The sequence below is a fragment of the Raphanus sativus genome, chromosome 5 (genome assembly GCF_000801105.2).
Source record: "Raphanus sativus cultivar WK10039 chromosome 5, ASM80110v3, whole genome shotgun sequence".
Lineage (NCBI taxonomy): Eukaryota > Viridiplantae > Streptophyta > Magnoliopsida > Brassicales > Brassicaceae > Raphanus > Raphanus sativus.
The window spans coordinates 9,826,879-9,841,554 of record NC_079515.1 but is presented as its reverse complement, the minus strand read 5'-3'; the positions used below and the strand labels follow the sequence as shown (position 1 = coordinate 9,841,554).

Below are 14,676 nucleotides of genomic sequence, written 5' to 3'. Positions count from 1 at the left end.
GAGTATTGGCTAAGATGATTATTATTAGATAATAGAATACAGTATTTATACTGTGTACAAGGAGAATACTAGGTATAATACAAAGACTAAAGTATCCTTATATACATATTCTCTACACACCCCCTCAAGATGGAGAGAGTTTGATCACTCCAATCTTGGACATAAGTTCTTGAAAACGTGCTCTCGCCAATGGTTTCGTCAGTGCGTCGGCTAGTTGATCTCGCGTTGAGACATGGGTGACGCGTAGTGCTCCTGACTGGACGTTGTTTCGGACGAAGTGGAAGTCAAGGGCCAAATGCTTCATCTTGGAGTGAAACACAGGATTTGCGCTGAGGTACGTCGCTCCAACATTGTCACAATAAATCGTAGGCGTAGTCGGCTGTTGAACTCCAAGCTCGTGAAGAAGAGATGAAATCCAACAAAGCTCAGCTGCAGTGTTGGCAACAGACCTGTACTCCGCCTCGGTAGATGATCGTGCCACGCCATTTTGCTTCTTGCTGGACCAGGCAATCGGTGTTGATCCAAGATACACAATGTATGCATTAGTGGAAATGAAATCATCAGTGTCACCAGCCCAGTCAGCATCGGAGAAGGCATGAAGATGGAGTGGTGACTGCTTGCTGAAATAGATACCATGCGATAGAGAGCCCGCAAGGTACCGAAGGATACGCTTAGCTGCTTGCCAGTGAAGCTCTGTAGGTCGATGCATGAACTGTGAGAGGCGATTGACGCTATACGCAATATCTGGCCTTGTATATGTTAAATACTGAAGGCTGCCGAGAAGCATCCTGTACTCCTTGGCGTCGTCAAGCGGTGAACCAGAGAGAAGAGTGAGTTTCGGCGTTGTGGCTTGTGGTGTTGAGACAGGCTTGGCATCAAGCATTTTCATCTTCGTCAGTAGATCGATGATATACTTTCGCTGCATGAGATGAAGACCAGTCCTTGTGCGTGTGACTTCAAGACCTAAGAAGTAATGCAAGTCTGAGGGGTCTTTTAACGAGAATCTCGAGGAAAGGACATTGATACAGGCGGAGACCATGGTGGGACTGCTTCCGGTGATGATGATGTCGTCTACGTATACAAGAATGTAGAGGACATGAGGCTCACGAATGTAGATGAACACGGAAGTGTCGGCTGTGGAGTTGCAGCATCCCATTTGACACAAGAAAGTCTTGAGTTCCTGATACCATGCTCGCGGCGCTTGTTTAAGACCATACAAGGCTTTCTTTAAGCGACAAACGTGGTTCGGGCGATCTGGATCAACAAACCCAGGTGGCTGGGAGACATATACTTCCTCGGGAGAGTGCCTTGGAGGAACGCATTGTTTACGTCAAGCTGTTTGAGAGGCCAAGCTCGGGTGACCGCAAGTTGCAGGACCAAACGGATTGTAACAGACTTGACGACATGACTAAATGTCTCGGCATAGTCCACTCCGTATTGTTGTGTGTACCCACGAGCAACCCAGCGAGATTTATACCTGTCAATAGAACCATTAGCAAGATATTTGATAGTATGTATCCACCGAGAACCAATAACATGTTGAGTTGGCATAGGAGGAACCAATTCAAAAGTATGGTTAGCAATTTGAGCATCATACTCAACACTCATAGAACGTCTCCAATTCTCATCTCGCATGGCCTGGCTCAGGGTAGTGGGAATTTGAGGAGTGGTTGTTTGAGCTAAGAGGGTAAGCTTTTTAGCGGGTTTGATGATATTGTTCTTCGCACGAGTGCGCATGGGATGGGCATTTTGTGGTTCAGGTTGCGGTGGTGGAGGTATTTGGGAGACTGGTGCGGGTATTGGGGGAGACGAAGGTTGAGGTTGTGAAGTGGGTGGTGTTGGTGGCGATGCTGGTGGGTGTGAGAGAGATGGTGAAGTGAGAGATTGAGTGTTTGAGATACATGTGTTACCTGGCGATGCAGACTCAGTCGATGTAGCCGGTGAACTCTGTTCCGAGCCACTTTCATTACGATGTTCTGCCGAAACAGAACTCTGTGACAACGCTGGTAGCGTCGTCGATGGGTGAGGATCCTGGCTCGGGGGAGGTAACGGCGACGAGTGTACGAGTGACGGAGCAGGGACGGGTATCACAGTTGGTGGGGAGAAGGAAGGTTGAGATTGTTCGGGAGCCTGAGTTTGAACCGGAGGTGGTTTAGGAGTTTGAAATGGGAACTCCGATTCCGTAAATGTAACATGTCTGGAAGTATAAATGCGTCCAGTAGGCTCATGAAGACAGAGATAGGCGCTTTGCGTCAAGGAATACCCAATGAAAACGCACTTTAAAGAGCGTGTCTCCAGTTTGTTGGGAGCATAAGGGCGAAGCCAAGGAAAGCAGGCGCACCCAAAAATCCTGAGCTTGAGATAGTTTGGCGGCTTATTGAACAGTTTGGCGTATGGAGAGACTTGTTGGAGCACCGACGAAGGTTGGCGATTGATGAGATATACTGCGACAGCGAAGGCATATGTCCAGTACTCAACAGGCATGGCGGCTTGATGGATCAGGGTGAGACCCGTTTCTACAACATGCCGGTGTTTGCGTTCAGCTATACCATTGTGCTCCGGGGTGTGGGGTGGAGAGGTGAAATGGGAGATGCCATGGGACGCCAAGAACTGTCTCATCACAATGAATTCTCCTCCATTGTCAGAGTAGAGATTCCGGATAGGTTTTGCAAAGTGTTTCTCAACTATCTGTTTGAATAGGGTAAAGGTTTCCAGCACTTGGGACTTTTTTTTGAGTGGATATAGCCATGTGTATCGGGTAAAATGATCCACAAAGACAAGGTAATATTTGTAGTGATCAATAGAAATTATAGGAGAAGTCCAGACATCAGTATAGATGTATTCAAGGGGATGGTTTGAAGAGATAGTATTTGAGTGAAAAGGAAGTTTGTGGCTTTTATTAATAAGGCAATGAGAACAAGGTAATTGTTTTGGAGAAGAAGTAGAAACAGGTAACGAAAATTGAGAAACAACAGTTTGCAAAGTAGAAAAAGACGGATGTCCCAAGCGTGAGTGCCAATAGGTAAAGGAGGTTTTCGAGGTTGGTGAAGCAAAGAGGCTGATGGTATTATGGGAGGTTACTGGCCACTCGTACAACTCGTTTTTAGTTTTGCCTTGGAGCAACCGGACCCCCGTGCTGAGATCCTTCACCTGAAAGTGGGCAGGAAAGAATTCAACGGACACATTGTTAGAATTGCATAACCGATAAACAGATATTAGATTTTTCTGTAAATTTGGCACATAAAGGATATTATTTAAGGAAAAAGATCGAGATGGGGTGGATAAGGAAGAGAAACCAGTATGCGAGATTGGAATTGTAGAGCCATCGGCAATGGTGACTTCTTCACCGCCAGTGTATGGCTGGTGAAGTGACAGATTGTTCAGATCAGTGGTGAGATGGTGCGTCGCCCCACTGTCCAATATCCAGCTGTTCGGGTTGTAGGCTTGCGTCATTGCCGCATTAGCTCGCGGCTGCCAGGAGGTCGGCGGAGGAGTGTTGCTGCGCGGACCGGAGTTCTGCTGGTAGTGTGGAGCTTGTCCTTGAGTACACCGGCGCGCGCTGTGCCCATAGGTGCCACAAAGCTGACAACGCCCCTGATATCCGCGAGACGACTGATCGGAACGCTGGCTGAACTGCTGTTGCTGCCATGTCTGGTTCTGCGAGCCCTTCGCGTAGGAGTTGCGACTCTGGTGCTGGTTGTTGCGACTGGCATTGGAAGAGTTCCTGAACTGAGCAGCATTTGCGGTAACCGGAGGAGCAGAGACAGCTGGGGTCTTGGTCTGAAGCTTCACCTCATGGTTGAGCAATTTTTCGTGTATCTCAGTGAGAGAGGGCGCCACTTCCCAACTCTCAATCTGATCAACGATTTGCTTGTACTCCTCGGGTAAGCCGTCAAGAACAAACTCGACTTGATCTTCGATATCAAAGGGCTTGCCAAGCAAGGCAAGTTGATCAAAGCGTGTTGTGAATCCTTGAACATAGGCATCAATGGACATTGTGCCTTTTGTCCAATGCTTCACTTGCTGGCGTAGCTGCTGAATATGAGCCCGACTGGGCTTCGCATAGGTCGCCGACAACGTTTCCCAGATCTGTGCTGATGTTGTTGTCGTGGAGAGGATGGGTTGGATTGTGACGGTGATGGCTCCAAGGAGTGAGCTGTAAATCAAGCGATCCTGGCGCTTCCAAAGTGTGTACGCCGGATTGGTAGCGAGCTCGCCCTCGATCGTGACAGTCGGAGAGGGCTGAACCGTGGATCCATCGATGTACCCCGCTAAATCATACCCATCAAGCAAGGCGTGGACTTGACGGCTCCACATCAAGAAGTTTGAAGCCGTGAGCTTCGTCACATTGGTCATGTTCACGTTAAAGAGGTTCTGAGAATCCGAGACCTGGATTGTTTCACTGTTCGACGCAGGAGAGGCAGCCATGGCGATTGGCGTGGGGAAGAAGAAGATGAACAGTGAAAAATAGGGTTTTGTGTTTTGAGTATTTTTGACGGCGTGAAAAGAAAGAACTGAGATCCCTTAGGTATCACAGCTCTGATACCATATAGGAGTATTGGCTAAGATGATTATTATTAGATAATAGAATACAGTATTTATACTGTGTACAAGGAGAATACTAGGTATAATACAAAGACTAAAATATCCTTATATACATATTCTCTACAAAATATACGTCAAGGTAATTTCTGGTCGTCAAAGAAAACACATCACTTGGCTCTTGGATGTGGCGAAAATTGTTAAAAGTACATGGATAAAGCTAGCTATTCCATCGAATGGAGGTGAAAGATGGTTGTTCTACGTCTTTTTGGTCTTTCCATCGAATTGATATGGGATGCCTGTTTGACTTACGTTGGCTAAGCAGATGTATAGACATGTTCGAGCTATGGCATCAGTGATATCTGTGTTTAGCAGACGCAAGAGGAGGCATCTGGTCGATCGAGATCCTTAACCCCAGATTGGGACTATTGTTGAGAACCAACGTCTTAAGCTTGTTGATTCAGAGGATGTCTCTTTTTGGAAACAGAAAGAAAGTACCTATCCATCGTGTACATCCATCGTGTATCTTCTGTCAACAAAAGATGGAATCTCGTAAACATCTCTTTTCCGAGTGTGACTATTCAGCAGCAGTATGGACCAAGTTGGCAAGGGCACTTCTTAGAACACACTTCACTAAGGTCTGGGATAATATCATTCAGCTTCTTGTGAGTAACACATTGGAGTGCAGGATCAGATTACGGGTGCGGTATGGCTTCCAAGTTCCAAACATCCTTGCAGTCGCTCTGGAGAGAAAGGAACGAGAAACGTCATGGCTCTGTTCCTGCCACCACTAGTCTGGTTAATTGATCGTTAGGTCAAGAACAAGTGCCTGTCCATATCAGAGGATGGAAATCATCAAGAGAATGGAGCTCTTCTGCAGCAATGGTTTGCTTCCCAAGATTTAAGTTTTCTTAAAGTGTCTTATGTTAAGCATTAGAAAAAAGTTTTAGTTCCTACCATAAACACGTTACACATGATGTATAAAAGCATTTTTGAATAAATGTAACATTGCATTCAAAAAAAAATAAGAGAGAAGGGAGAGAAAACATTTTATTAAAGCAGAAAGCAACAAAATAGACGAGCATTCTCTTATTCAGTCATTATTTTGTTGTTTTATTCTTCAAACATTCATCAAAAAAAGAGTTGCACTTGATGTTACATAAACTTCTGACTGAAAATATTTTTGAAAAAAATAAATATTTATTTGACTCTTAAAATATTCCTGACCTGCTTGGCAATAAAAGGGTAAAACTCAAACCTAAAAGTACAGCTTCTACTCATAAATCTCGCTCCTCGTTTATCATTCAAGCAATCTTGAAAATGAATGCTATAAAACACCAGACACTCCTTACAAGCTTTAGGGGGTATGTCTTTTGTACACTGCACCATTCCATACATCGTATCACCGTTGAACCTCGTCTTCCCCACAGAGTACAATGGTGGATATGTTGTGTCATTATCAGCATGCGTGGCTAAAGCCATCAGATTGTCCATGAAAGTATTCCAAGTCCTCATAAACGAGAGTTTATCTCCTCCCAACTTCTTAGCGTTTGACATACAAAAATTATTGTCGTAGTCGATCATCCCAGTAGAATATTTTGTATCAAACGAGAGAAGACATTGGTCATACCATATTATTTTCGCCTTGTACCACGGACATTTCCTATGAAGCTGTAATATTCATATTAAATATCGGCGTTATAATCAGTAACGGGATTGCACGAGACTAATTAACATATAATAAAGTAGTTTTTTGAAAAGAAAAAAATAGTTTTTTGGTCTGATGCAAAAATGTATCAAACACTGTGCACAGATTTATACAAACTAAAAAAAAAGATATTCTATAATATATATGAGACATTACCGCAGCGACGGCGGTGGCATAGCAGTCGCGGCACTTGCGCCCGTAGGAGTCGCCGCGGCACTGGAGGATAGCGGAAAAACCGTCACCGCCTAAAAGGTCTAAACCTTCTTTATTTTCACTGCTAGAATAAAAATTTTTGATGGTCAATTTTAACTGTTTCTCGTACTTACTTCCAGGCTTGTACTTTCCTTGACTAACCACGCATTTGTGGTTGAGATACGCATTGGTCGTGTTTAAGGGCAATTCGCTGTTTATAAGGAGAAGTTGCATGGCGAAGACATGGATCAAAATGACGCATTTTGATACAGACGATGAAGAGTACATTGTTTTGGATTATTTTTCTCAAGGTGGGGTTTTATAGTAGATCAGTTGTTGGGATTTGATGTTTATGTAAGAGACTCTTAGTGATTTGGATACTGAATTGATATATGCCGTATATATAGATGGTTTATTGTTTTTGGTTACCCAATAGAAAAGAAGTTGTTTGAAAAGGTCAGTTTGTAGAAAATAAAGTTTACACTTTGTCGGAGAGGAGAGAAGAGTTGAAGGTTGAAACTTATTTGTGGCGACAAGAAGGCCGACTACAATGTAAAAGTTCAAAGGTGTGACTTAATTCACGCAATTCGTACGGTGCCAACCTGAAATGAAGGAATTCATTTGTTAATTTATTATTAACATAGGTGTGACTTAATGTATTATTATCCTCATTATCATAGAACCCAATGATTCTATTTTGAATGCATCTTTGTTTTGTCACTTGTTAGTGCTTAGGCCATCTTTATCCCACTAACCCATTAAAGGGTTTCTTTAATTTTTTTTTTGTCTTGAAAAAAAAAATAAAACACATCAATTGCGGGCCGTTACATATCGATAGGGCCCGTGAACAGTGTAAAAACTTACAACAAATGTCTTTTATTTTGCGACGAGAAAAAACGTTTTTTTTTTTCCTTTTTGGTGGAATCCACACCATTTTCTCCTAAAAACCCCTCTAAAATCTCCGAATAAAGATGCCCTTAAAATTTTATATTTCTATTTCTTTTTGTATGCCACATATTCTTATTTTTATGTTCTCAGTATGGTAGTCCAATTTCTCCTGCTCGAAGTTTATTGTTACAGCATTAAGCATTGTATCCCTTGAAAAATATTTCTCGATATTGATTCCATGACGCCCTCCTGACCAATCCATCTTTTATCAAACCGGAACTGTTTTTTTAACCTTATAACTATATTATCAATCAAAGCTACAATCGGAAATCATACCTAAATATTCGACATATGAAAATGGAATAGGTTATGCAAATCATTATTCCCAAAAACTTAATCGAATTGACATCTCACAACTTGTCCCCCTCTTTGCCCACTCCATGAAAAAGTATTTCCTAGGATTAGGAACTCAATTAATCAACAATTCTCAATCATGTTAACAGAGTTCCACCCTGTTTTTTTATGATTACCGGTTATATTATTGAGATTTCCGATAACAAACTATGGTTCATTCCAGCCAGGGCCGTACACACTTTGTATTCAAATAGCCCCTCAGTGTTACAGAGGATCCATATATTTCGTGAATACTTGCACTCCGCTTCTCTTTCCACTATTTGAGTTATTTCCCTGTAAAAACCAATCTCCTCTAAAAAACAATTCCTCAAGACCTACAACCCTTCCTAGCATCATACCGAGATAAAGAGAATATATATATAAATAGCTGAGCTGACTGAAACCAGAAATTCAGAAACACCTTATCCTAAGAGACTTTATAATATTTTCAAAATTATTATTTAAAATTGTTATGTAAGACACTTCGATGCTCCCTCAAATTCATTAATCCCCTTCCGATCGAATCTTCCCATCGTCACCATCTGAACATTTCGACTCCTGTAGAGAACCCCATAAACCGCACATTGTGCATAACCTCGTTCTAAAAACCACATATCGGACCTTAAACCTATATATCTCCTTTCTAAACGACTCAAGCTCTCGAAACTTCATCATCTACAAACTTTTGATTGACATAACATAACCATTTCTTTCTCTCCCCGTCCCCTCAAAAAGAGTAACTGTTCGTGCAGTACCGTTTTATTGCGATTTCCGTAATGTAGGCGAAGTCGGTCGTGTTCTTTGATTCATTTTACTGTACTTATCTTATTTGACACATACAGATGGGAGAGACACTAAGTTGCGAGGGGAATGGATGAATACATATGCAATTTATCATCTTCACCATTATCATTATTGATGGTGATATTTCTCTAACAATGGTGCTGATCGTCATTTGGTGGTTCCGGTAACGTTTATCGATATGCTTTGACTCAAACTTGATTGGCATCCTTTTCTTTTGGCTCTCCGTGGTCATCATGTATTAGATTTCTTTTGGTTGTTTTTCTTGTCTTACGAAAGTAAAAATTCTAGCATTATTGCTGGTGAAGGTCTGCTAGTGTTTCTTCTTTCTCCAGTTTTGGGATAGTGTCCGGTGGTCGTCGTACATGCTAAGTAAACCACAATCGCTTTGTTCAAATCTTGTTGAATTTGTTGTCAAAATGACGTCCTGATCAAGAAAACCACCATGGAACCAATATATTGGGGAAGATTACAAACTGAAGAAATTCAAATTCATAATTTGCGAAAAGACATTATTACAGATTGATTGTTATCAACTTGTCTACTTTTCAAAAGTATTGATGGAATCAATGGTTTTGTAATGCAATGTGCAATTAGAAGTCTCAACGAAGAAAAGAACACCAAGCACAACTTTTGCCTAAGGCTTTCATAAAAAGCATCGATAATTTAGTGATTTGTTTAAATTGTCTTTGAACACATCGCATATATAATATGTGCATATGTAAAAATTTGATTCAACAGTAGTTTCTGTAATAAATTTGTAATTTTTATTTAATAAAAGTGAATTTATCCAGCAAAAAGAAAAGAAACCTTATGATTGACTTAATTTTACATAAATTGATTTTTTATACTTTTAGTTCTTTTAAATATTACGGACCGACTTGGTAATAAAAGGGTAAAATTCAAGCCTAAAAGTACAGCTCCTACCTACAACCCTCGCTCCTCGAAAATTATCCACGCAATGGTGAAAATGAAAGGTTTTATACCACACACACTCCTTACAAGCTTTTTGCGATAAGTCTCTCGCACACTGCACCATTCCGTATACCATCTCACCCTTGTACCGCTTCTCCCCCACAGAGTACAATGTAGAATTATCTCCAGTGGTGGCTAATTCCGTCAGATCGTCAACGAGAATATTCCAAACTTTTATAAATCCGAGGGGGACTCCATTGTCTACCACCTTCTTCGCGTTGGAAATACAAAAGTTATTGTCGTAATCGATCTGCCCAATAGAATATTTGGAATCCATCGAGAGAAGACATTGGTCATACCATATTATTCTCCCCTTGTACCACGGACATCTCCTACGAAGCTGTAATATACATATTAAATATCGGCGGCACAATCAACAACACGGGATTGCAAACGAGACTAATTATAGTATATAATAAAGTAATTTTTTGTCATATGCTAAAACGTAATCAAAGGCTGTACGTGCGCAGCTTTATCCTTTACACAAATTAAAAAATAACTAATCAATAATAATGATGTGACATTACCGCAGCGAGGGCGGTGACAAAGCAGTCGTGGCACTTGGGCCCGTAAGAGTCGCCGCGGCACTGGAGGACAGCGGTAAAAGTAGAATCGCCAAAAAAGTCGTAACCTATAATACTGTTTTTATAGAACATTTTCATGATACTTTTTAAACGTTTCTCGTACTCACTTCCCGTCTTGTATTTTCCCTGACTAACCAAACATGTGTGGCTGAGATACTCATTGGTTGTGTTTACGGACAATTCGCTGTTTATAAGGAGTAGTTGTATGGCAAAGATATAGATCAAAATGAGGTGTCTTGATACAGACGATGAAGAGTACATTACTTGAATTATTTTTGTCAAAGGTTCTTTTCTATAGATGGTTAGTTGAGATTGATGTTCACGGACGAGCCTCAGACGGATTTGGATACTGAATTGATATATGGCTATTTTTTGGTTATCCAATACGAAATTTGTTTGAAAAGGTCAGTTTGTTAGAAAAAAAATGTTACACTTTGTAAGGACAGGAGAGAAGAGTTGAAGGTTGAGACTTATTTGGCGACAAGAGGGCCGACAAAAATGTAAAACCTGAGAGGTGTGACATTAGTTCACACGATTCGTAAGGTGCAAACAGCAAACCAGAAATGAAGGAATTCATTGTTAATTTCTTTTTCTTTGTTATTCGTTTTTAAATAAAAATCTATATTATTAAATAACAATTTTCTTTTGACATCCAGGGATTTGCTATATATATTACAAGTTTACCACTCTTGTATTTATGATAATATTACCATTTAATCATTTATTGAAAACCATAAAAGTTATTCAAATTTGAGATTCATATATTTATGATAATATTACACTTCAATATTTCATAAAAACCATAAAATTTATCGTAGTAAATTTAAAATATTTTGTGAAGCGATTAGTCCAATTAATAACTAATCGAATCCACTATCTCTTTTCAGTTTTCACCCAACCTTCTCCTCTGCATTCATAAATATTTTAAATCTATAATTCTATGTAGATAACGTAGTTTTTCTTTTCTCTTTGACATCAAGATTTTAACAGATGCTGGATTCGAGACCAAGACAAAAATTAAACCTAACAAATAACTAGCAAATATAAGGTTTAAAGACTTCTAAATCCAAATCAAAAGTTTAAAGGTTTCTAAATCCAAATCAGAAGTTTGATTCGTGAACAATTTAATTTTTTGAAGATTATAGAATGCAAAGCTTCTCTGAGGTTTCAGAGTACTGCACACGGACCTTTTCAGTTTGGTCATCTACAATAGAGAGACAATGTACATTGAGGATCTCTTACATGCAGAACTGTTGGTCGATCCAAATGTAAAGAGAGATTTTCATCGAACAACCGTGAAGTTGTTTGTCAGTAAGACAGTAACATATATGTTAGAAGAAGTTGATCATTCTATATAATAGAATCTTCTCTTTTGTGGCACTACAACAAATATGGCTTTTCATAGCATACGGTTTACGCTATTATATGGTTTTTATAGCGATTTTATAAATGCTATTATAGTTGACGCTATAATAGGATACCTATATACGATAGCGTTTTCAAAAGACGCTATTGTAGAGTGGCCTATAATAACATTACCGGTATGCTGTATTAATTATATTTATGACACAATACTTGTGTTATAGGAAATTATATAACAGTTCTTCTCTAATGCTGTATTAATTTTATTTATAACACTTTATTCGTGTTATAGGAAATTATATAACAGCTGTTCTCCTTAGCTGTATTAAACTTAATAATAACATTTAGTTCGTGTTATATAAAATTGTATTATAACATTTTTTGGCTGCTATGTATATTTGTAAAATAGCTATATTATGTAGCCATAATTTACATTGTAGTAGCTCTGCATATATGCTGTTGGTGATGTGGTTTTGATTTATGTATATTTGAATTGTAGCTTCTATTTTGGATACAGTTTCACACAATAAATCCGTCACATGTTACAGCAGATAAACAAAAATAGAAACAAACAAAGTCTGAATCCATTTCATTTCTCCATAATAGAAATACAATGTCATAATTAAGTTTCAAAGAAAAAACACAAATACCATAGGTTCATTAATACTAAAGGAATGAAAGTAGAAGACCATACAGTTCTTATTCCACCTCAAAGGATCACAACTTTATCTTCAGGCCATGCTACAGTGCTGCCGATAGCATCCTCCATACACTCAATTGCAGATGTTGGCCTCCAAACCTTGGCATCATTCACCTTCACTACATCAACCCACACACGAACTGCATTATTGCCCAATGGAACGAAATGGACTAACTGTTCAGGGTTGTTCGAAGACCAGCGTCCTTCTGCAACAACTACTTTTTCACCAGTAATATCCAACAGTCTGCACTTCTGACCCTCTTTCACAGTCTATATAAAAGAACAATGTCGAATAGTGTAAGTAATATGTAACCATTATCAACTTTATCAGGTCAACGGTCTGAGAGCTTACCTTCTGAGAGCTTGAAGGAGGTTGTGAAAATGTTTTTGAAATCTTAGCAGGAGCTGGTGGAGTGTGAACTTGTGAGTGCGTATGAGGAGTAGTTGTAGTTGGTGACTCTGTGTCTGAATTCTCGAATAAAACTCTGCTCACTGGCCATGCTACAAACGTCTTCAAACAGTCGCGAAGGTTTGAGTGTTTTTCTGTTGGCCGCCAAAGAAATGTCTCTGTTACCGTTACCACATCCACATATACTTTAACAGCATTTGGTCCAAGAGGAAGGCCATCCACCAAGGCTTTGGGATCACGACTCTCCCAACGACCTTCCGCAACTGTTTCATCATCATCTGTTAGCCAATGTAGCAGTTTGCACTTGTTCATTTCTTTTGTCTCTGGGCTCTGACAAACAAATAAATCCATCATAGGAAACACATTAATAGATATTAGAGACAGAAACTTAAGATCAAAATGAGATTATCAGTAATGAAAACCTTACATTACTTGGATTGTCATTTGGAGAGAACTCCTCGTCAAGAACTAGAACCGCATCCTGAGGCCACGCTACTGTTTCTCCTACAGCATGACCAATAGTATACATTTTTGGCGCCGGTCTCCAAAGAAATGCATCTTTTTCAAAAGCCGTCTCAACAACCACCTTAGCTGAATTAGGGCCCAAGGGTACATTGTTAACAAACTCCATCACATCAGAAGACAGAAAACGACCCTCTGCTACTTTGGATTCCTTGTCACACCAATCGTATAGAATACACTTAGGCTGTGGAAACCTTTTGTTTACACTCTACAAATATTCATCAACAGAACTGTTATCAATCAATTCTAGTTCACGAAAAAACTTAATACAGAAGAACTTACTGATGGTGGTGAATTTTCACCCACTTCCGAGTCTGACCGCTGCAAATAGACATACAAATTAGGTTACCATTTTGCAAAAAAAAAAAACAATAACCAAAGGACAGTTAATCTGTAACACTTCCTCTACTATTCATTTTTGCAAGGGCCTCTTCTAAGTTGTGGACCTGCTGCTTCAACTGAAATTGTGTCTGTTGCATTTCAGTCATATGCTTGCTCTGCATGCCGAACAAAGCAAGTTTGGTCACACTCATTCCTCTACCCATTGCCCTCAAGCGTCCAGGATTGTCAGGTCCTAAGAGCTGACTAAGAGTGTCTTCTCTTGGGTTTGAAGATGATGCTCCTGGATCATCAGACCGAATAAACTCATTGGCCTTTTCCTGAAACATGTTGAAGTTATATATGATAAAACTGTTGTGTAGTTTAACTCTACTGTGAATCTCATAGTCAAATAAGCTAATGAAACAAGAAATTACTATTTTTTCAGCAGCATCCATGTTTACTGCTGTCCCATCCTTTTTAGTTCGTGACTTGACCCATACATTCAGTCTGCTTACTTCACCGACACCTGAGCTCTCTTTTTTCTGCATTATGATTCAAGCTATCTTATTAAAAACCAATGTCAAATATATGCACATTTTTATATGATTAAAGATCATTAGAAGTTAAAAAAAAAGATCATTAGAAGTAAAAAACTTACTAAATCTTCTGCCAATCTAACCATTCCTTTACGGCTACATGTATGGGGAATCTGCTTACGTCTTCTTTCCTTGTATGCATCGCTAACAGCCTATATAGAAGTGTTACAATGCTGAATATGAAAAATAAAACTATAAGTACAAAGTTCATACCTTGAACTCTTTACTAGTCTTCGCTTTCACAAACTTCCTCCACTCAGCCACTGGAACATTATCTGGACGCAAATTCATTCGCTCTGCGTTGTTATCAGCTTTAATAATCTGATTAACCAATCGTGATTTAGAGGCCCTCCATAAGCATCCCATCTGTTTCATTACTGCCGCTTTCTCAAACTCTCCATCGAGTTCGAACCGTAACTACAGCAACAATAAAAATTGAAGAGTAACAAGAATAAATGAAGAGAAGCATAATTTACAATGAGCATTAATAGAAATACCTTAACAGATTTCCACAGAACAGTCTTCCGCTCCTCACCAATTTTTCTCCAATCATCTATGACGACAGGAACATGTTCCCTTACCAAGGGACCTAAGTAAGAAGAAAGCTTAACTGATCCTTCTCCACAAGGTTCTCCAAACTCGGTGAACTCCACTTTTATTCGTGCATTAGGATCTCTGGCAAT

The 14,676-nt window shown here is 39.7% G+C and overlaps 2 protein-coding genes across 2 annotated transcripts; both read right to left on the bottom strand.

Annotated features, from left to right (window-relative positions):
• Positions 1–5,722: 5,722 nt before the first annotated feature.
• Positions 5,723–6,909, bottom strand: LOC108858169 (putative cysteine-rich repeat secretory protein 17). The gene is made up of 2 exons (XM_057010584.1): positions 6,407–6,909; positions 5,723–6,213 (listed from the first exon to the last, which is right to left on the bottom strand). Exons 1-2 carry the CDS (start codon positions 6,728–6,730, stop codon positions 5,743–5,745), a joined length of 795 nt encoding a protein of 264 aa, XP_056866564.1. The 5' UTR covers positions 6,731–6,909; the 3' UTR covers positions 5,723–5,742.
• Positions 6,910–9,272: 2,363 nt separating this feature from the next.
• Positions 9,273–10,539, bottom strand: LOC130512545 (putative cysteine-rich repeat secretory protein 17). The gene is made up of 2 exons (XM_057010643.1): positions 10,027–10,539; positions 9,273–9,839 (listed from the first exon to the last, which is right to left on the bottom strand). The coding sequence occupies exons 1-2, from the start codon at positions 10,342–10,344 to the stop codon at positions 9,387–9,389; spliced, it is 771 nt and encodes a 256-aa protein (XP_056866623.1). The 5' UTR covers positions 10,345–10,539; the 3' UTR covers positions 9,273–9,386.
• Positions 10,540–14,676: the final 4,137 nt, after the last annotated feature.